The sequence below is a fragment of the Notothenia rossii genome, assembly GCF_949606895.1.
Source record: "Notothenia rossii genome assembly, chromosome: 6".
Classification (NCBI taxonomy): domain Eukaryota; kingdom Metazoa; phylum Chordata; class Actinopteri; order Perciformes; family Nototheniidae; genus Notothenia; species Notothenia rossii.
Window position 1 is genome coordinate 77,539,129 of NC_136909.1, and position 22,552 is coordinate 77,561,680.

The window sequence follows — 22,552 nt, forward strand, 5'->3', positions numbered from 1 at the left end:
CGTTATTTGTTGAGATTGTTAAAACATAAATATTAACTTATTTTAACTAACGACCCGAAATCTGGCTTTACGTGTTTATCAAAACTCTGTGAAAGTTTTCTCGGCCCACTGAATAAGTTTACCCATGGTTTACACATGGACAGCTAACTCCTAGCTTCTCGTCAATTTGGTAGGAAAAAAAATTGGGGCTTTATGTTTATGAAGCCTTCATTGTTATCATGTTGAAATCTAAAACCTTCGTAAAGAAGACCCGGTCGGGTGGGGTGATGAAAATAGTGCGTGAGCATTATCTGAGAGATGATATTTGGTGCGGAAGCGAAGTTTGCACTGAATGCAAACAGGAGTCCACAGCGCTGCAGAGAGACCCGTGTATGGAGAGCAACCTGTGCTCTTATCCACATTATGTGATACCTGACACAAATGTGGTGCTGCATCAGGTAAGAAAAAGACGTCACACTTAATCTGGATATCTATTTTATTTGTGAAAATTGTGTAATAAACTGAAGAAAAAATGTGTCATCACCAAGAAGTCTAACATGATGTTTTCCAGACATATTGACTTGACATGTACTTTTACATACAGATTTGTATCCCTAGTTTATGCCTCGTGTATTTTGATAATACACAATTTATTATTTCATCTTTGGTTGTTGTATTTTTAATATCTTTCATTGCACTCAGCTAGTTTATATGACAATCCTTGTGTGTCTTTATACAACTATAATATCAGTATTGTTGACCTATTGCAGTCGAGGGATTACATAAATGTGGGTTCTGGTGGACTCAGGTAAAGAAAACATGATCAAGCGTCCCCTTTCAGTGTTAAAATATAGGATTTGCCTTAACATTTTTACCTATCAGACTGCCTGAGTCCACCACTAAATTGAGGTCATAGTGATTCCTTGATCCTATGCCATTATAACTTCTCCTTTTGTATTAACACCTGATTCTCAACACTTCTGATTCTCTTTACCCTAATGTTTATCATTTCTGTGTCCTGCAGATCGACGTGTTGGAAGACCAAGTTATTCGTAATGTCATAATCCTTCAGACAGTGCTGGCCGAGGTACGCCACCGCAGTGCACCAATCTATAAACGCCTGAAGGACATTGTACATGAGAAAGAGAAACACTTCTACACCTTTACCAATGAACACCACAGGTAGAAAAACACCTCTGAGCTTTTTACTGCTTCTGAACATCTCAATTGCATTACAGTAATATGTAAAAAGTAAAAGCATGTCAAAGTAATCAGTGACAAAGTACATCGGCCCGTTGAACAGAGTTTCTTCTTCTTCTAATAAATATCTTCCTCTTAGACCTCCCTCCTGATGTACATTTTCTTGTGAAAGGCATGAAATAATGATTTACCTGTTAATTTTTTCAGAGAGACATTCATTGAACGTGAACCAGGGGAAAGTGCCAATGACCGCAACGACCGTGCAATCCGTGTGGCGGCAAAATGGTACAGCGAGCACCTGAAGAAGTTCGAGTCGGACACTGACCCACTCAAGGTTGTCCTCCTCACCAATGATCAAGGGAACAAGCAGAAGGCAGAGGAGAGCGGCTTGCTGGTGTACAAATGTAAGTAGTCTTTTTTCAGAAAAGATAACACCGCAGAAATGTGTTAAATTAGACATTCCAATTTGACGGATTCTCCCTAATTTCAAATTCAAAGCTTTACGTATGAAGCACAGATCCCCAATTTGTTGAATAAAATATTCCTCAGGCCTTCCCAATATTTTCTGTTGGATACTAGCATGCTTTTAAACAGCATCGGCTGTTATAGCACTTTGTAACAACAAGGTGTTCACTTCCCTTCTAGGTGAAGAGTACATCAAGAGTCTTATCGGGAACCCTGAGCTGGTGGATCGTCTGGCTTTGTCCAATGATGACAAGGTAAACTTTTCAAAAAAAAACGAATTTGTTTCATTTTTAAATAGTTGTTATATTATTTCTGTATGTATAACTTGTATTGGTATCAACTTTTTACACTCCTAACTTTTCATGGTGTTTTTAACCTTCCATTGATCTCTTTTTATTTGCTCCCTCAGAATGACATCACTAGCAGTAAGGTGTTATTCCCAGAGCACCTCCCTCTGTCCAGGATCCAAGCAGGACTTAAGAATGGCACTTTCCTCCAGGGCACCTTTAGGGCCAGCAGGGACAACTACCTGGAGGCCACTGTCTTTGTCCAGGGAGAGGGGGAAGAAAGCACAGAGGTGTGTGTGTGTACATGTTTCTGTGAATGTAAAGTCTGAACAATCATCCAAAATCTGGAAATATATGAATTTTTCAAACTTAGTGAAGTTAATGTAAATGAATGCTTTCCATTTTGTCTGGCTGCAGGTTCTCATCCAGGGTCTTCAGAACCTCAACAGATCCGTGTACCAGGATGTTGTTGCCGTGCAGCTGTTGCCACGGGATCAGTGGGTGGCGCCCTCCTCAGTTGTGCTGCAGGATGAAGGCGCAGCAAAGGACGATAATGAGGAGGAGGGTGAAGAAGAAAAAGAGGTGAATATGTGTTGACTGAACGATTAGTAAGCAGCTAGTGCAGAACGCAGGTGCGCGTCTTCTCACTGGCCATAAAAAGCGTCACCACATCACCCCAATTCTGCCTCATTGCACTGGCTTCCAATTCGGTTCCGAATTGATTTTAAACTTCTTTTATTTGTTTTTAAAGCCCTAAATGGGCTGGCTCCAGCTTATATAGCAGAACTCCTCCATCGCTACACCCCACCCAGAGCTTTAAGGTCTGCTGACCAGCTGCTGCTAGTAGTGCCCAAGACCAGGCAGGCAGATGGCCCTAGGCTCTGGAACACTCTGCCCCTCCATGTGAGGTCGGCCCAGACCCCAGGGGTTTTTAAATCTAAACTAAAGACTCACTTCTTCTCTCTGGCCTTCTAGTCAGAGCGGAGCACGACTCCTGACATTTCCCTGTGTTTGATTTTTATATTTGCTGTTGTAAATTATTGTCTTCTGTTTGCTTTTGCAAAAAAAAAAAAGTGTTTTTATTGCATGTACAATAAATGCTCGACCAAATATCGTTTTAAAAATGTGCTATATAAATAAAACATGATTGATTTGATTTGATTAGTTATTAGACTTAAACTTTCTGATGGTGTTATTGTCAAAACAAATCAGCAGGGTGTACACCGGTATGATTGGACAGTATGTGCGTGCTGTACTATACAAATGAGGCTTGCTGTTGAACCCCAATTTTACATTTGTAGCTTTATTATCTTAATTAGGGATGCACCGAATATTTGGCCGCCGAAAATTATCGGCCGAAAATTGTTAAAAAGGCCCTTTCGGCTTTCGGCCGAATATCACCGAATGTCAGGGGACAGGGTTACGTTGGTAAGCTAACGTGTTGTTGTGATGACGTAATCAAAACGCGGCGACAAGCACGGCGCGCGACCATGCTCGCAGCTGGCTCACAGCCAACATGTCTGGCGCTTGGAGATATTTAAAAGAGGCGCGGATTACGATTTGCAAAACGTGTTCAGCTGACATTTCTCGAGGGGGTGTAACTGCAAAGACTTTCACCACTTCGGGATTAATCCACCACTTGAAATCAAAACACCCGGACAAATATGCGGAGTAAGATCAAATCACAAGCACTGACAGCGAGAGACTGTTCAGCGCTGCCTCTCATGTGCTTGATGAGAAGAGGAACAGACTTATGGCTGATAAAGCAGAGAAGCTACTGTTCATTAAAAATAACCTCCCACTTTTCCTTAATAAGTAGACAAGGCTGGCTTATCATAAGCTTATCTAGTTCTACATGTCTACTCTATACCCACTTTCCTGAACAATTTTCATTGTGAGTTATAATTCACCATCTCAGGTTATCATTAGGGGGAAATGACAGCAGCACAGTGTTCAATATATTGTACTTTCGGTATCTAAATGATACAATGTTGTTTACATTGCTCATGAGGACAGACCACCTTATTTGCAGATTCTTGAAATTGTAATTTAATTTGTAATTGATTGTGGATTTTGTATCCAGTTTTCACTTTATGTATCTTTATACAATGTTTACTACTTTGCTTATGAGGACAGACAGCCTTATTTACAGATTCTTGAAATTCAATTGTAATTTCATTTGTAAATAGTTACATTCATGTGGATTTATCCAGTTTGCACATTTGTATGCATGCACTTATAGGTGCATTTGTTGTTGTTGAAGGCCTGGCTGTTACAGTCTTTATTTACACTATTTTGTTGTAGGCCTACTGGCCTAGATGTTTATGCAGTTTTAAAGCACCTTGGCTTTGTTCTGAATGCACTTTGTTGTAGTTATCCTACAGAGAAAAGAAAATGCACTTGACTTGGAATTAATGCATTCAAAAGTGCTGAATAAATGTTTTATGGACCCATAATAGTGATTATTATTTAAGTTAAGTTTTGCCATAATCATGTATTTTTCCATAATCAGGTAGCTGAACAACATTGGTAAAAAATGTATACATTATATATATTTCTATTAATCATTTTCGGCATTCGGTTTTCGGCCAACTGTTTCCTATTTTCGGTATCGGTTTCGGCCAAGAATTTCCCATTCGGTGCACCCCTAATCTTAATAATGTCCCGTTATCCTGTGTGTCTGAGCAGTTGAGGGTATCTGCAGCTGAAGCAGCCAGGAAGCCCACAGGAAGAGTGGTGGGGATCATCAAAAGGAACTGGAGGCCATTCTGTGGCATGCTCAACGCCTCGATCATTAAAGAGGTAAGTTAAGACTGTTCTATATAGTTTATTATTTGTTTGGTTTGAACATTCTTCCTGAGAAATGGTAGCCCTTTTTACAATGATTACATCTCTATTCACTTTACAAGCTGTTAAGCACCACTTTGTCTCATCATTGATCATCTGTTTTCTTTTCCTTACAGTCCACCAGACATCTTTTCACCCCCGCTGATCGCCGTATCCCGCGCATTCGCATTGAAACACGTCAGGCAGACGCACTGGCAGGCCAGAGGATCATGGTGGCCATCGATGGCTGGCCCAAACACTCCAGATATCCAAATGTGAGTTTGAATATCTTTCATCAGGTCAAATCTTTGAAACCTTATATCCTTGATTTATTTTATCTCCACTTATCAACGTTTCACAGGAAATATAATTCTTCATTTTTTCTACTTATATAGCCACACTTTAGGATTGCAGGTTTTTTTTCATTTAAGAAAACATCAAGTCTGTCCATGGAGAGAACTCAGTTTTTTCTTCTTTGTTAGGGTCACTTTGTGCGCACTCTGGGTAGTGCCGGGGATAAGGAGACGGAGCAGCAGGTGCTGCTGCTGGAGCACGACGTCCCCCACCAGGCCTTCTCTCAGGCTGTGCTCAGTTTCCTTCCCACGATGCCGTGGGAGATCACACCAGAGGTAATGACAGCATTGCGTGGGATACACTGAGCATTATTCTAGTTGCCGTTTATTATTTAGGGATGCACACATTTATGAGCACACAATATGACATGCCGTAAAGATTAGGCATATGTAGCACGAACCCCTGACAAAGCAAGTGGACAAACTAAAATGTCTGCTATGTGTTATTTTCTTTTGATGATTGTCTCATCATCATCATCATCAGCATCATCCAAGTTTGTTTGCAAAGAATGTTTTTCCAGCTTATTTTGGACATGTTACATAAAATAAATGGTCTGTTTTACATTTGGAAAAACATTGCATATGTTTGCATCTGCCAGTTGGCCATAACAATAACAGTAGGTATAACAATATGTTAATCACACAAGAGGAATGAATTGATGGTTCCTGCAAATAGCTAGGAAATATACTAGATATCGTTATCTGCATTCAGTCAAAATGTGGTGGAAACTTAAGGAATTTGGGAAATCAGTAAAAATCCAACATGTTGCATTCCTGTAAATTATCAGTGGGTCTATCACAGTATAATTTTAAGGCACAAACATGTTGATAGGTATGTATATGTGTTTATAATAGTGTTGATGTTTGTGGAACAGGTGATGGTGAACAGAGAGGACCTGAGGAGTCTGACAGTGTGCAGCGTGGATCCTCCTGGATGTACAGACATAGATGACGCCCTGCACTGTAGAGAACTTGACAATGGAAACCTTGAGGTACACATTACTGGACACAAACATTATAAAGTTAAAAACATGTTTTTTTTTAAGTTCATATGAACCTAAAGTATTTAATTTCTTTGCTGTAGGTGGGTGTCCACATTGCTGATGTCAGTCACTTCATCAGACCTGGCAACGCTATGGACAAAGAAGCTGCAAACCGTGGCACCACTGTGTACCTGTGTGGCAAAGTAAGAACAAACAAAACACAAACAAAACCCCTCCAGTTTGGAGGGGGAAATCGGTTATTTGGGATCTTTTACTAAAATGTATACTGGTAGGAACAGAAACAGCAATCACAGTATAAAGACCTCAAGGCGGTATACAAATATGCAGTTGGAAACTTTTTTAAACTAAAATGGCTTTAACTTTGTGTCCACCAGAGGATAGACATGGTTCCTGAACTGCTCAGCTCTAATCTTTGTTCTCTACGCTCCAATGTGGAAAGGTGAGGACTAGAGATTTATACACACACTCACACAATAACCAATATCATCAAGGCTCCTACTTACCAAAATATTTCAGTGAATCAATAAATAGATCATAGTTTGTTTGAACGCAATTGAAATGTTTGTCTGACTTTTTTTCCAGGCTGGCTTTCTCTTGTATCTGGGAGATTAACCATGAGGCTGAAATTCTAAAGACCCGGTTCACAAAAAGTGTCATTAAGTCTAAGGTATAGTACTAAAACACTATATACTACTATCACCTGTTTTCAATATTTACTTTTAAGACACAAAACCACAGGCTCAAGATGATTGTCGTTTACTTATGTTTTCCTATTTTACAGGCATCTTTGACTTACGCTGAGGCCCAAATGAGGATTGATGACACGACACAGACTGACGATATCACCAAGAACCTGCGCGGCCTCAACAAACTGGCCAAAATCCTCAAGAAACACAGGATATCGAAAGGGTGAGGACTGGAAGTTGGGAGAATTAGAGCATAATAAATAGATTTACAAAATGTAGATTTGGTAAACTCTAATGCAATGGGCAGCAAAGGCTATTGATGGTGTGAGTTTTTATTTAACCTGAAGTGTGTTTTATGTTGCATTCGATATCCTTCAGGGCGTTGACACTGTCTTCTTTAGAGGTCCGATTCCACATCGACAGCGAAACCCACGACCCCATCGACCTCCAGACCAAAGAACTCATGTAGGTTACCCCAAAAAAGAGCACGCCATTATCAAAGCAAATATTTGTAGTTTGTGTTTTGGGACGAATGCAAATAAACCCATCTTTTGTTTTTAGGGAGACAAACTCTATGGTGGAGGAGTTCATGTTGCTGGCGAATATTTCAGTTGCTCAGAAGATCTTTGACGAGTTTCCAGACTGTGCCATGCTGAGGAAACATCCAGCACCGCCTCCATCTAACTACGACATCTTGCTCAAGGCTGCAAAGTCCAAGGTGAGTGGAGATAGAATCACATGCAGAAAGGTTGCTCTGTTTTTAGGTTTTATTCTTGAGGTAATCGAATCACTTTTGCTTGTAATAAATGGAGTGACATTTAAACCTGGTACCAGACACTGGAATCGCTGCCATAGATTATTTCAGTGATTCAAACTAATTGGGTGAAAATGGCATTTCAGTAGGAACTTTATTTTGTGCTTGTTGCAAATAATACATTAAAAAGTGTGTTAAGATGTCTACACCAGAGGTCCCGTTAACCGAATATTTTCCGTCTAATGTATTTTTTTTAACAATGACGGAAAAATCTGAAAACAGTCCATCATTTTTGTCGGATTAGAACAAACTCAGAACAGCGCCAAATTTCCCCCGCAGCGAGGCTACAGTGTTATGCCGTGTTATGCATGTCCGCCAAAAAGGAAATGATATCGGTTCCAAACCGTACTTTGCCGTACAAATCATTGTTCACCTCCCGCGAGGTGCATGCATAACACGGCATAACACCGGCGCTAATAGTTCACCCCGCCCCGTTGACAGTTCACGAGCGTGCTCCCTCCGCCCTCGTCAGCTCGTTGTTACAGACCCGACGGGTAATAATGGATTGTGACGGAAATGTTACGATCCTGTCTGTAACGAAAAATTCTAACGCAACCTCTGGTCAACACTCTTTCCTTCTCTCCCCAGGCTGTGGAGATTCACACAGACTCAGCGAAGGCTCTCGCTGACTCCCTTGACGTGGCCAGAGTGGACGGCTTCCCGTACTTTAACACGCTTCTGCGCATCTTGGCCACCCGCTGCATGATGCAGGCCGTCTATTTCTGTTCTGGCATGGACAGCGATTTCCACCACTACGGCCTCGCTTCTCCCATTTATACACACTTCACATCACCTATTAGGAGGTATGGAAACGGATATTTTTCACCTCTTGAACAAACTTGTGGGGTCTGGCCAATTTTTAACAAAGAAATGCTCAAATAGGAAATAACCACAGCACATTTAAACCTTCCTTTCCTCCCCCTCAATTGTCTGTATCTGCTCTCCTGCACAGGTACGCTGATATTATCGTTCACCGCCTGCTGGCAGTGGCCATAGCAGCGGACAAAACCTACCCAGATTTGATGGACAAACAGAAGCAGTCAGCCCTCTCCAACAACCTCAACTACAGACACAAAATGTCTCAGTATGCACAGAGAGCTTCTGTGGCCTTCCACACACAGGTAAACACAAATGGAGCCCACACACTGTTTGGAATTCATATAATAAAAAACCCACCGAACCATCATGATTAAGACTAGGCCATTTACATCCCCATGAACATTTGAATTAAAATAAGAATCAAACAGATCCTATACCATGCTAAATAATCCACTGCTTTAATGCAAACAATCTCTTTCCAGTTGTTCTTCAAGAGCCGAGGCATACTGAACGAAGAGGGATTTGTTCTGTTTGTGAGGAAGAACGCCATCATCGTACTCATCCCAAAGTTTGGCCTGGAGGGAACTGTGTTCTTTGACTCCAAAAACAAAGCAGCCCCTAAAGTTGTGTTTGATGAAGAGGTTAGTTATTTATTTTTGTTATACCTGGTTAAATCACTGATACATTCTAACAATCAGAAGCTGTACATAATATCTCTTCTGTATGTGTGTTCAGGGCCCCTCTCTGACAGTGGAACAGCACACCTTCCACATTTTTGATAGAGTGATGGTCACCATCAGCCTGGACGCCTCCAATATCCAGCACCAGAAGATCCGCATGTCTCTCATTGAACCTGTGGTAAGGACTGAGTACAATTTCACTATCAAAAAAGCAGGAGCACACGATTAAGGCGAACTTTTGTATATCTTCAACTTTAGCCCAAACCTCTTTTCTACCAGCAGTATTAAGGGTTTATTTACAAATGTTAACAATGTCTTAATAGGAAAACGACTAATTTTGTGAATTGTCTTTTTTTTTTAGATCCCTGGTGTGAGTGTTTCAGCTCCAGAGGTTCAACCACTGGCCAAGAAACCCAGACTGGATCGCTGATGCAGAAAGAAGAAGTGTCACCAACTGGCCCTCTAGATCAAGAGGAAACGTGTATAAAAGAAGCAGTTTGGAATGTTTGATGAGTAGACACAATTAACGGTTTTATTTTTTGGCAAGTGCGTCCATTTTAATAAATCTCAAACCTTACATATTTCACTCTGCTATTTTGTATATGATGTGAAACAACTGTTCGTGGAAAGGCACTGCAAGTCAAATGCAATGTAACTTGTCAACATTATAGTGAGTTCATCATTAAAGTGCTTTATTTTGTTTTTATATCATTGTTTTTTAAACCGAAATATTGTTCTAAAAGAGCTTTACAACACTGACAAAATCAAGTTATTGCAGCCTTGAAGCATTCTTTATCAATGTGACAGATTAGGTATTTTACATTTTAGTCTTACCCTATCAAAATGAATATAAAACTTATATTCTCCACTTCTCATTTCTTTTTTTTCCTCCACTTTTTAAAGTCTAACAAATTTGGATCTACAACTTTTAGATCAGCTCAAATGCATTTTGTAATTATTGTTGGTAGTATAGAATTGTATGTCTTTTTTAGACGATCTCTTTAACTCAAAATAAATAGTAGAAACACATAACTCGTTAAGGCAGACAGAGTTCAAGTTAATTTATTTGTGTGACAACGATACAGCCCATGCTTTAAGTATGGCTCAATAGGCTTTGAATTAACTAGTGGCATTATGTGTCTTATTCAGAAATAAATATTCTGACAATCCAAATAAGATGCACAGGTAACCTGAATTTAAACAATTAGTTCAAAACAAGAAAGAGCTTGTAAAAAAACATGGTATATTGTTTTTTTTTAAAAAGAGATAAGTACAGTACAAATCTGATGTCATCTGAAACTCAGGATCAATCTGGCGAAATCATGTTGGCAACAAACAAAACTGAAATTATGACTTCAGAATAAATACAGCATTACAGAGGTATTTGTGCAAGTTTGATACAGAATTTACTTATTTCTCTTCCCCCTTACCACAACATTATACAATACCAGGTCCCAAAGAACTGTGGAAAACGTTTAGTCTATTAACTAGTCTAACATTCACTTGTGAAACCCCTCAGTTTATACTGCATTGATTAGTTGACCCCATTCACCTTAAAGCAACATAAATGCTTCAAAATATACTGTAAACTTTGTTATAATCGTCTTAAGCTTCCACTGGAAGAGGCGAACCTTTAAATGGCTCAGTGGTGAGGATAAAATGCCTGGAAAAGAAGAAACATTCATTTAGTGAAGTGAAAAAGGTACACTTATACACTTGAGCAGGCACTGAAAAGCTCATGGGTTAAATTACCTTTACTTTAATGTGTCGAGGGGGTTGGAAGGCTTCTTCTGCCATGGTTGAACTGAAGGACTCTCTGCCATGACAGTCTGAGCCGAGTCCATCTATAAGACTGGCAGTGCCCGCTGAGGTAGTGTTGTACCCACTGTCTACCTGCAAGCACAAAAAAGCAGTCTATATCAAATAATTTGTTTACAGATCACTTAAAACCTGTAGAGTTTTAAGCTATCAGGTGCAGGTTGCCAAATATTGGAGATATTGGGTCATGATTTCTTGAAAGGCAGACATCTTTACAGCTGTGATCTCTGACACTTGGCAACTCACACCAAAACAATGTAGATCCATAAAAAGCAAAACTTGTAAGAGGAAAAAAATGGGTTCAAATGTCTTTTGAAATGCTAATCAAAAAAGGGAAGACAATAGCTCACAGTTCTAACTGGATGAAATTGCACCCTCGTACCTGCATGCTGGAATCGAAGGGTATGCTGCTCCCCTCTGCCAGAATAGATACAAACATAGGAGAGCCTTCTATTGCCGACACATTGCCCATACGAGAGCTGGTCAGCTGTCCCGAAAGCAATCCACCTTCCTCCTCTTCATCCTCCAGCCTCCCTTCCATCTCTGAGTCCTTGCCCTCGTCCATTTTCACAGGTTCCATAGGATCCAGGTTTACCCTCTCAGCAGCAGCGGAGTGAGCGTCGTGGGCAAGTGGTGAAGATGGATCTAGCTCCATAATGGGGAGAGAAGAGGAAGACGAGGCAAAGGAGGGGGGGGATAAAGAGAGTTGGTCCTCAGCCTCCTGATTGTCTTGGAGGTTAGGGTTGAAGATCGGAGAGATGAGGGGAGGGGACGCCCAGCTGCGGACTCTGGGTCGGAGCTTAGGTCTGGCATTGTGCTGAGACTCATTGTGGCAGAGGAGCTGGTGGGGGGAGCAGCTACGAATGGGAGAGCAACCCTCCACGAATGGACTCACATTGCAGGAAGGGAGATTTATGTCCAGGGAAACGCCAAGTGGAGTCAAAGTGCCCAGCTTCTTCCTCTCAACTTAAGGAAGAACACAGTTTGAAGAGAAACTTAGTAAACATTACCCCAGTGTCTCAAGTAGTAAAACCCAATCATACAAAGTTTATATTGGGTACGAGTCACAAATCAGATACCCTACCTGAAGAAATGGGTGTGCAAACTGCGTGGGAAACAATAGGAGAAATTTTGGGGGAGACCAGGCCGGCAGGAGAAGACCCGTCCGGGAACAGAGGACTGGTGATGCTTCCGAGGCTGCAGTCCCGGAAGCGGCCATTCTGAATGGGACTCGATGAGAACTGACCCTGTAGTAAAGAAAACGGTGTACATTTTTACTTAATTTTCCGAAAAAAATAATCCTTCTTAATCAATACTTATGTCTCACTAGAAGTGTTTGACTGTATCTGCAGAGGCTCTACATTTGGAGTGCATTTTCTTAAATGTGCTGAGTTTGGGACGTTTCTGGGCGTCAACTTTAAAAACATAGCAACCATGTGCCGGATGTGAAGCATGAATTCAAAATGACGCTAGAAAATTGTTGTGTTTACAAAACTGCAGCGGACAAATCTTACTCATTCTGCCTTTAAATTGACAGTTTGATCGAAATATAAAAAAACTTATTTGCTAAAAAACACTTGTTGGTTGTGATGTTAGACTTCTGTGTTGAGCATGAACAACATCTACAGTACTCTTTTGCAGTAAGTAAATAAGCAAAGGCTCATTATTTAAAATATTAACATTTGCATCACTTAACTTCGGCACTGACTCACCGTAGAGGGAGTAGAAGCCGACACCCCACAGGACAAAGGGGAGGCAAAGATGGAGGAAACAGTTTCCCTCTCAGAGCTTGCAGATCCTCCTCCTCGGCTCAGAGAGAGCCTCCCCTGCGATGTGTGGATTCTCTCCGGGCTCTCTGGGCAGGAGCTGTCAGAGCCGCTGAAAGCACCCTGGCCATCGAGGAAGAGTTTCCTTCTTAAGGAGGAGGAACTGAGACTCTCGTGCACGGCGTCACATGGTTCCTCGGTGCGGTAATAATCCCCTGAGGAGAAGGAAGAAGCAACTTGATGGTGAAATACTCTCTCATAACACGGTCTGATATGACTGCGTGCATTTATTAGAGGTTTACCTAGTATTTTCTCCAAATCAAAAGCCAAAGGTAATGAAAGAGTTGTCTGACAAGCAACTGTAAAAGAAACATAGTGATGATTTAAAAAAAGTTAGTAGATAGATACTGCAGAAAAGACAGAGAGAAATGTTTGTTTGTAGAAAGTATTTTTGAATCGTCTTAAAGAAGAAACAAACCTGAGATTTTTTCCGGCTCCTCTTCAATCATTGCAGACTTAGAACCTACAAGAAGACACAATACAGTAAATTCAACATCATTTTTGTAATAAACCAAACCCAAGGCAAAAACAGGGAGAAGGATATGATCATAAAAAGACTTTGTGCAGTTAAAATCAATAATAAACCTACTTTTGGTATAGATCTGAGCGACTTTACGGGTGTTTGGTGCGGCCCAGGGCGAAGGCACGATTGCTTCTTTGGTAAAAAACTTTATTGGAAGACAGAAAAATGAATGTGTCAAGAAATCATCAATATATGAAGTATCATTTAACCATATTAGCAATTTAATTATAGTCCCGTACCTGTTCAATAGCATTCTGACGCTTTTCTTCAATGTCAGTATCCATCCTAGAATAAAAGATTTGACAATGAATTAATACATTTGTTAAAATACATTGTACTTGGATTGTTTGAGAAACTGCAGCAGAAGGTTTTGCTATAGTTTTTTTCAGCCTGCAGCAGTATTGGTGAAGAATGGGAAGGTTACTAAAGCAAAGAGGGTAGGGCAGTGTACTGTATATGTCTGAGAGATATCCATGAACAGCTTTGTAAGTTAACTTTTGGATTTTATGATCAATGCAGGCGTGAACAGGAAGCAATTAACTAACAATTGCAGTTACCTTTCGATGTGGGGGAGGGTAGGCAAGTACTCCCTGCTTGCTTTTTGCATTTTGTACTACAACATGGGTTCAATTAGGATGTTTTAACCCTTTAAAAACTATTTTAGTTGTGTCATCATTATAACTTACGTTGGCACCTGCTGTGTTCAAGTACATACCTTGTCTGGCTGAGGTATAAAGACTGTCGCTGAATTTCCTCTGCGTCTATGTGCGCTGGGAGAAGACTGGCCATTTCATCTATTGACCAGTTAAACTTTGGTGGAGTCTAAGAGAGAGACAGATGAGGAAGTGAATAAAAGACTACATACCAGAGGAGCAAAATGTGTGGACATAATACAGTATTTGGATATTTGCAGTGAGAGATGTGTCAAATAGGCAAGTACTAACTCCAAATGGTTTGAAGTGATGGGGTAGGTGTGTTAAACTTACAGCTTTACAACAAGACCTGGATTTGAAGACAGATGGGCTTGGCACCAGGGCTTCACGGAGGAGGTGGTAGTCATTGGGACTTTCAAAGGGGTTTCTTACTGAAGGCCTGCCTGGAGTCTCAGGAGTGATCTGTAGCTCAACATGGTCCCCCATCTTACCTGAAATATACCAGTCGGCATAAAGCAAACAACAAACATGACATTAACATGATCAAACCCATTAAAATAACTGCCTCTATGTATGATTATGATGAGTTAACATCGCTAAATTAACGTTAGCTACATTTCCCTGTTTCTATAGCATTAAGTAACGTTAGCGTACAAGGAATTTGGTCTCACGTTTCCTCCCTCCTCTTTCTTAAAAAACACTATACTAAAATATGAAAGGTATATTGAAATATGAGCAAGATAAAGATCCGCCGTTGTCACTTACAACTGTTAACGATCCAGAATGTTGAACAAACAGCTAAAAAACAATCTTCATTGAGGACTCGACAAACAATCAGCAGCAGCAACAGCGTTCAAACGTTTATTTCAATTTCGCCATAGGGTCCGCTAGCCAATAGAAACGTCGCAGGAACTTGCTGGTAACCAATCAATGATCGATTGTCGTCACTTCCTCCTCCAGTTCCGCGAGTTAGCATCATAGCCATAGCATGCAAGCAAGCTAACTAGCTCCCAATATTACAATTTCTTATTAAAAACAATTGACCGTGTCTATTTTTGGGGGGACGTATCTCCAATGACAGCGAAACGTTTAAAGTCGGACTGAACTGTTTTGAAAACGTTGTCTTATTTCCCGTCAAATACCTCTTCTCTCAGTCGTATTTGTTAGCTTTAATGCCTGCAGTCATTGGCTAACTTCACTCTTACACTATGGCAAGTGCAGCAAGTGCAAACTTAAATGCAGTCCGGGAGACAATGGACGGTAAATATATATTACATGTATTAGATGGCTTTAAATTCAGTGGCAAATAAAGTGGCTTTCATAATAACTCCTTGCTCGTTTGTAATGGCATTGGTGTATAATAAGGCATCCATCCCTATGTTTCCCTGTTTTCTTTATATAAACTAACAATGAAAGGTATTGGTGAAGGCTATCTTCGAACTTTGATATGCAAAATAACGAAGAGAGATATATCTTTCAATTCCAGTCTGAATGGTTAAAAACAAATGTCTGAAAGTAAAGAAAACGGGCTTCCGCGCAAATTAGAATACGTATTTTTTAAGGCGTGTAACATCAATAAGTCACCTAAAGACTATTAGCTGTAGGCGTCTTCATCATATTGACCATGGAAACATGTCACTTTCTTCCTCAAACAGTGCTACTGGAGATCTCCAGGTTGCTGAACACAGGTTTGGACATGGAGTCTCTGTCCATATGTGTGAGACTGTGTGAGCAGGGCATCAACCCAGAAGCTTTGTCTGCAGTCATCAAAGAACTACGTAAAGCTTCTGAAACCCTCAAGGTACAGGAACAGGCTCCAATTGAGCAGCTAACTTCTACATATTACGAATGGATTAAGGTTGAGTCCCACCAATTTGAAATAACCAGACCTCAATGTGGTGTTGTATAATACCTCTCACTGTCTTACCAAAACATACTCAATTTGCAATATGAATGAGGGAACGTTTTATTAATAACATTATGTACATTTGATAGATTATTGAAACCGTAATTTATTTTTACTGGGGAGCTTTTTATTCATTCAACTATCAGTTTCAGCTCTTGTTCAGATGATTAATCTCTTTCAAAACAACAGCTGACACCAGCACTGAAACTAGTGTATTGTGAGACTGAAAGTTGAGATGCCTACAGCTGCTGTTTTCATAATCGTTATGGCATCCCAACCTAGTTTTCTTCTCTAATGGAAAACGTTTTACAAAGCTGTTAAATGTGAATGTTTCCTGTTGGATTGTACAGGATAAGTTGATATGACAAAAGAAAATGGGTCAGTCATATGATATTCTTCCATGTCATGGATACTAAGGTATCCCTCTTGAGTATCTCAGGTGTATCAGGCAAAGCAACTCTATTGTGTAGGTGCTGTACAGGATAACGCTAAAAAGAACAAAGATTTGAAGAAATTCATGTCTGACTAGTCTAGTCATAAACTCATTCTTGATTTCCCAGAAAAGGGTATTTCAACACAATACAAAATTGTACATGCATATCTTGGTAGCATACTGCTAACAAATAACTTTTGTTTTGGCTGGACAGAAACTTTGCCACCTTTTTCACATCTCACTGTTTGATGTGACCATATGCATTGTGAACCATCTGTTTTCATGCTAAACTAATTTGCCTGGTAATATTTTTAATGTGTGGCTTTCATCTTCTGAGTGACTCAATCATAAGACAAAGATTTCAGCCACTATTGAAAAACTGTCATGTCGGGAAATGTCATGTCCTCCATGCAAGAGGAAAATTCCTCACATACTTCAGAATTGTGTCCTGTGCAGGTTTAGCCCTCCCATAAAGCCTGGGTAATTTGATTATTATCAAAATCAAATCATCACGATGTATCACTACCACTCTCTTTTTTCTTTCAGGCTTCTGAAAACTCCACTAACTGATGTTGCAGCCTCAGTATGAACTTTAAGGGGAGGAAGCCCTGTTCCTGGCTCTCAAGCCACTCAGACCTGTCTGTGAGTTGGCCCTCAGTCCTCTGTGCCTCTTCAGTGACTGACTGATCCTGTTCCCTGCTTTGACTTGTGTCTGAGTATTTCTGTGGAGGTATCAACCCCAGTCCTCTGCCTAAACACAAGTCATCCCCCGACATGAGGCCATGCTCTGTCTCAGATTTGCTTGCAAGTGGAAGATCGAGATGGTATTAGCATTGACATCCTGCCTTCATTCAAGAGCATTCTTCTCATTTCTGACTCTCAACTTGCACTTTTCATGATGAAATGTTTTTGACGTTTTGAAATATCTAATTTGTTATGAATGTTTTTTAATTGTATGTAAGCCCATAATGCTATTTCAACGTAACCTTTTGTTATTTCCATTGTCCGTTAAACCATCAATGATGGAACAAAGTCTAAATTAAAATGTTACAGTCAAACGGCCACAAGGTGGTGTGATGTCATTCTTTTTCTTATCTGAGGCACAGTTGATCACTTGGTGTTCGGTTGCAACTGTGAAAGTTTCCTAACTCGTAGTTTCCCAATGTTTAAAGCAATTTATTGAATTTATAAGGTACTTTTTATTTTTCCCTTTTTTATTAACCATGACATGGTTGTCTCTTTCTATGTTGCCTAAATCCCATTGTAGGATATTGCTAAGCTTTTTTCCCCCAGCGATGCAAGTCTTACAAGCTTTCAAATTGGACCTGAATTTTTCTGAAGGATTTTACAAAGGAAATGTTCCTTCCTGTCACACTAGGTGAAAGGGACAAAGATATAAACACCAACTGTGCAGGGGTGATCACATCAACATGTACAAAAGAGAAGAAATGAACAAGGGTCATTCTCAACAGCAGGATGTCCTGTTGAACTGAAATCTTACCCCCTTTATGTCCGCATTCTATACGTACCAAAACGTATTTGAGATTTATTGCAAACTTGACAAAAAAACACGTCTTTGATCAACCAGAAATGAAGCCTCTACATCATGTGTCTAACCACACAGAGCATTGTTTTCTTTCTCCAGCGTCTGTGAAATAGCTCTATTCATCTTCGAGACGAGGGAAAATGCTGAGAGCACAGAACATTCCTCCACAGGCCAATATACAGGCGAGGAGCGACCTCTCATCCAAAAGGGCTTGAATCAGTAGGTTTTTGAATATGTGTGTGTGTGTGTGTCTGTGTGTGAGAGTTTAGGTGTTCACGCAGTGCTGTAGATGTCTACAAATGAAAAGCCCCTAAGCCATCTGACAGTCACGCCTCACCCCTCACAGGCACACTATGGAGAAAGCCAGCGAGTGAGCTGGAGAGGGTGTGTGTGTGTAAGCATTTCTGTCTTCTTCTGCTTTGTCTCGCCATCTTGACTGACAGGCCGTGAGTCTAAATCTCTGTACCGCTGCTTTGATCTCTTAACACAGTATCTCTCTGTTCCTCAATACTAGCATCGTGTTAGCCAAGTATGAGAGGCATACAGATACGGTGCAGTGGCTCTCCTTGATAGCTCGTGAGCCTGAACCACCCCTGGCCTCCGTGGGGGGTGAGCTGCAGGAGATGTTGATGGAGGTGGACCCACCTTGAGAATCCTTTTTCTTTTTTACAAAGAGTTATGCATGGTTGATTGGCTACTGTGGGCGTGGGATTCAGGATGTATTGCTCTCTGTTTGATGTGTTTGAAGGGTTTCTCCTGATCCTAGCCGGCTACTTTGATCTCTATTAAACAAAATATTCTCAAATCCCATAGTCCTGACTGAGAGATTAGCGTCCAAATATGCATAAACATCTAAGAGGTGTTCAACTAGGCCACTGGTCAGGTCACATGACTGTATTAACTTAAGAGGCAAGCAGGTCCTCGCATCTGAACTTCTAAAGGTGTTTATGTTTGTATGTCTGATAATTATCCAGGCCGATGATTATTTTTCTGATAAATGAGGGCAGTCTCATTTAAAAGTGAAAGATTGCAGTCCAGGTGTGCGCAATGGATTTAGAAAAATAATTAGACTGGACTGATTAGAAGTTCCTTGTGCATAAGGAGAGATGGTCTGTTGATGTTTGTACATCCCCTAAATTAAAGTGTCTCATGAAAACAACTAGAGTGTAGAAGGAGAGTTTAAGGAAGAGTCAAAGACCTCTGCGTGCTCTGTTATATTTAGGTTACTAATTACCATTAGCCATAAACAGGCAGGTCTAATGGTCTCCCCGCAGACAAGAAACAAGGCTTTGTTTGTTATGTCCATTTCACTGCAAGTTTTATGATAATTTCAGGCGAGAATCTTAAGTTATACGATTTTATTTCTGGTGTGATGACAATTTAAAACTTGAGTCGTGTTTCAGGGAGGAACTTATTTGTGGCAGATTTGATTTGAAGATTCAAAAGTTTTCAAGTTCAAAAAGACATCGTCTGACAAATGTTTCACAGTATTTACTGATCATTTCATGTTGGCTAAGCACACTCTTTTTAAGTTCTAACTACAATTCAGGTTACTACTTTACTTCACTGTGCTACTTTCTACTTCTATACATTTGATTTCAGAGGGGATTATAGTGCTGTTTACTTTATCTGGAAGCTTCAGTTATTTTGCTAATGAGGTTAAAAGAAAAACTACGATATATATGTTAAATATGATGCATCATTACACTCTAGATTTAACCACTCAACCGTATAAAAAATAGGTTAAATTAGCTCCGCGGCGGCCAGGTGTAACCTTAACAGCTTTAACTTCAGCTTTAACAGACCATGCTGCTTTAATTTGTAGGAAGTATATTGTGTTATTTCTTCTTTTTTAAATCTTACATACTGTTTAAAGTTCAAGTGTTAAAGCAAGACTGGATTTTTTTGTGGTATTTTTTATTTCAAGTAAAAATCGAAACACTTCTACCACTCAAAATAAATGACTTACTATATAAATAGATAGCAGCATATTCTTAATGTCCTGAAACCAATTGAGTGTAGTGTACATTTTGAAAGTATACTTATGTCTGTTTTCTAGCTCCAGAGTGATTTATTAATAGTGTTATATGGCTTCTACCCTTCAGTAATGTGAAGCTTCACTGGCTGTATTTGCCCTGAGAGGAATTCTGTGACCTTGTTAGATCTTACTCCGATACACCACCCTTGATTACATACAGGCCACACTTTAACACCGTTAGATTATACTATTTAGGTCCCAATTAAATTCACAGCAAGGAAATTGGATCATAAACTCTTTAAAGGATCGTTAACAATCATTAGACGGGATAATGGCATGGCAATCAAAATATGTTAAAAGAAAAGAAAAAACTTCCAAAGTCTTTTAGTGACTTTGTTATTTTTGGAAATTTTCCAAGCTGATTAATGTAGAATTGATTGATTTACAGTTGCAATTAGCCGTCTTCTGCATAGATGCATAGTAATCATACATCTTCCTGCTTGTTTTAAAGTATTAATTGGTTTCATTAACAAAAGCAGTTAATTGAATAACAATTAACAAAGTTGGTGATGGCATCGACGCTGCGCATGCAAACTCCCTTGTGTTTTCCCTATGATGATAATGAGACCACCTTTTTATCAGATTGGAATTGTGTGTGTTGGACTATGTAATGACTAATATGATATAGGGCTTATTAGTTTATTTGAGTGGCTCACTGAGGCGTTAAGCTGGTGTTGAGCATGTTGTGTTTAACAGGTAGGCACCATATGCTGCCTTAATCAGACATTGGAATCACATTTGGTTGTTAAATTGTCTCCCAATAAAAGCAGGTAATAAAACAACTTGAGTTAATTCAATTTCAGGCGAGTTTGGATGAAGTGAACAGCTGTTTGTGTTTGTTGAATTGTTTTAACATTCCCTCTGTTGTGTTTTTTTTAAAAGGTTTAACTCAAACAGCTTGTTTGTTCTCCAACTTTTCTTGTACAAAATAGAGATGGAGGGTGGACTAGCTGTCCACTCTCCTTAAAAGAAGACAATGCCAGGCATATTGTAGTGACAGCTTGCATTGTGTGTGTGTGTGTTTAAGAGAAGGAGAGGGAGAGAAAAGACAGGAGAGACAGCATTTGTGTGTGTGAGAATAAAAAAAAAACTGAAAAATAGAGAATGAGTGTGTGTGCATGTGTGTTACGCTGACAGCTTGTATTCTCCGTGATTAATGATGTGCTGTGTGACTTGATAAGTGCTTCGGAGGACCAACGCTTGTTTCAATTAGACCTTGTGAAGGTCGCGACGCCGCGCTGGCCTCTCATTATCATATCCATAATCAATCCACATTATCATAGGAGAATGTGGAATGGATGTGTGATATCTTGGTCATACACACACATTCAGAGATGAGCACACACACACACACTCACACACACACACACACACACAGAAACCTAATCACATACCAAAACACAATGACATACACTCTCACTCACAAGAGCACACACACACCCTTCACTCCAAGTTGATTTGAACCATAACAGTGGCTGTCGGAACGGATTGTCTGTTCAGATTAAGTGTGTGTTTCTGAGAATTAAGCAGCGTTGATGGTGGTGGCATTTCAGATCCCCTCTGCAGACACAAATGCCAAAACATAATTCTGTCATCCCCTCCTTCTTTCTCTCTCTCTCACGCACACACACACACACTTAACCAGGACCCTGGGGCATTTTTAATAGAGGCGAAGTGATTCGTATGTTTTTACTCCTCTAATGAGAACAGATTGAGTGGTATTTACACTTCATCGGCTGATCTAACCACCTACACATTTCCCTCATGCTTCTGCTGCTCACTGGCCAAAACAGACATGTGGAAAGGACCAGAGCTTGGCTTTCAAACAGCAACACAACATGAGCATTATCTCCATCTCTTTGGCTTCGGATGGCACTATGGCAAGATAAATAGGAACTGTTTAAACAGAAGAGCTGTATCCAGATTTTTTTTTCTTTTAGGAGGGAGTATGAATTTGTCATCGACCAATATTTATTGACTCAAGTGACACCAGCTGATGCACTTCAGGACATAAAATGCTTTGAACAACTTTTTTTTCGCATATGCTATAATATTATACAAGACCTGTTTGATGTAAATCGTTGGTGTTCCTGTGTAATCTTCCACAGTTATAGTAGCCTATTTCTCCTCTGTATGGTACCCTAGATTTTTATACTTCAGTAACTGGGGAGATTTTACTTTAAGTATCGCTTCATTGTTTCATTTCATGGCAGTTTAAGCACAATAGCTGCTGTAAGAATTAAACCTGTGACCTTCCTGTTGTGAGACAAAGTCACTTCCCACCATCCTGCCACCTATAGACACTCATGTTGCTCAGCAGACTGTGGATGGATTAACTAAAATGAAAAATTAAACCAAATCTAGTATCTAAATTTATAATCACTTCTTTAGGCTGACATATTACTCATCATGCCCTTGATCATGCCACCTTTTTTATTAACTGTATCATAGATTTATTATCAGATGGTGCAACAAGCCTTTAAAGTTGCAGTGTACTGAGCGGGGAGGTTAAAAATGAACATTATTAAAGGTGGGAGTTTACAATGTGAATCAGCTCTGCTTAACACATGGCTTTATCGGTGTATTTTTCTACAGCTGGGGAAAGAGAGTCGTGACATTTCTTTTTGGCAAGGAAAAGGCCATACTCAGCAGGAGTTATCAAAGGCAAAAAGTAAAAAGTTCGAGTTAGCTATCTC

General features: G+C 40.0%; 3 protein-coding genes across 4 annotated transcripts; 2 read left to right on the plus strand and 1 right to left on the minus strand.

Moving 5' to 3' along the window:
* Nucleotides 1-13: 13 nt before the first annotated feature.
* Nucleotides 14-9,981, plus strand: dis3 (DIS3 exosome endoribonuclease and 3'-5' exoribonuclease). Its single transcript, XM_079688377.1, has 21 exons — nt 14-437; nt 1,004-1,161; nt 1,387-1,583; nt 1,825-1,898; nt 2,054-2,221; nt 2,349-2,513; nt 4,620-4,733; nt 4,895-5,032; nt 5,240-5,386; nt 5,986-6,102; nt 6,195-6,296; nt 6,489-6,553; nt 6,697-6,781; nt 6,896-7,023; nt 7,179-7,265; nt 7,362-7,518; nt 8,203-8,417; nt 8,567-8,735; nt 8,916-9,074; nt 9,169-9,291; nt 9,475-9,981. The coding sequence occupies exons 1-21, from the start codon at nt 219-221 to the stop codon at nt 9,541-9,543; spliced, it is 2,856 nt and encodes a 951-aa protein (XP_079544503.1). The 5' UTR covers nt 14-218; the 3' UTR covers nt 9,544-9,981.
* A 313-nt stretch (nt 9,982-10,294) lies between these two features.
* On the minus strand, nt 10,295-14,843 carry bora (bora aurora kinase A activator). Of its 2 annotated transcripts, none has more exons than XM_079688380.1 (12): nt 14,699-14,843; nt 14,267-14,424; nt 13,996-14,102; nt 13,520-13,565; nt 13,347-13,425; nt 13,176-13,220; nt 13,000-13,056; nt 12,644-12,912; nt 12,016-12,178; nt 11,314-11,897; nt 10,872-11,006; nt 10,295-10,776 (listed from the first exon to the last, which is right to left on the minus strand). In XM_079688380.1, exons 2-12 carry the CDS (start codon nt 14,417-14,419, stop codon nt 10,756-10,758), a joined length of 1,659 nt encoding a protein of 552 aa, XP_079544506.1. In that variant the 5' UTR covers nt 14,420-14,424; nt 14,699-14,843; the 3' UTR covers nt 10,295-10,755. The 2 variants fall into 2 exon arrangements, with proteins under 2 accessions (XP_079544506.1, XP_079544505.1); XM_079688379.1 differs by having other exon boundaries at nt 10,866-11,006; nt 14,699-14,842.
* A 57-nt stretch (nt 14,844-14,900) lies between these two features.
* Nucleotides 14,901-17,339, plus strand: mzt1 (mitotic spindle organizing protein 1). The gene is made up of 3 exons (XM_079688382.1): nt 14,901-15,193; nt 15,589-15,734; nt 16,819-17,339. Exons 1-3 carry the CDS (start codon nt 15,142-15,144, stop codon nt 16,840-16,842), a joined length of 222 nt encoding a protein of 73 aa, XP_079544508.1. The 5' UTR covers nt 14,901-15,141; the 3' UTR covers nt 16,843-17,339.
* The last annotated feature ends 5,213 nt before the right edge of the window (nt 17,340-22,552 follow it).

Coding starts and splice junctions, on each gene's coding strand:
- mzt1 (XM_079688382.1), top strand. CDS start 15,142: ATGGCAAGTGCAGCAAGTGCAAACTTAAATGCAGTCCGGGAGACAATG. Junction 15,194..15,588: donor AGTCCGGGAGACAATGGACG/GTAAATATATAT, acceptor TTCCTCAAACAG/TGCTACTGGAGATCTCCAGG. Junction 15,735..16,818: donor AAGCTTCTGAAACCCTCAAG/GTACAGGAACAG, acceptor TTTTTCTTTCAG/GCTTCTGAAAACTCCACTAA.
- bora (XM_079688379.1), bottom strand. CDS start 14,419: ATGGGGGACCATGTTGAGCTACAGATCACTCCTGAGACTCCAGGCAGG. Junction 13,221..13,346: donor CGCTCAGATCTATACCAAAA/GTAGGTTTATTA, acceptor GTCTTCTTGTAG/GTTCTAAGTCTGCAATGATT. Junction 13,057..13,175: donor GGAGCCGGAAAAAATCTCAG/GTTTGTTTCTTC, acceptor TTTCTTTTACAG/TTGCTTGTCAGACAACTCTT.
- dis3 (XM_079688377.1), top strand. CDS start 219: ATGTTGAAATCTAAAACCTTCGTAAAGAAGACCCGGTCGGGTGGGGTG. Junction 1,162..1,386: donor TTTACCAATGAACACCACAG/GTAGAAAAACAC, acceptor TAATTTTTTCAG/AGAGACATTCATTGAACGTG. Junction 8,736..8,915: donor CTGTGGCCTTCCACACACAG/GTAAACACAAAT, acceptor ATCTCTTTCCAG/TTGTTCTTCAAGAGCCGAGG.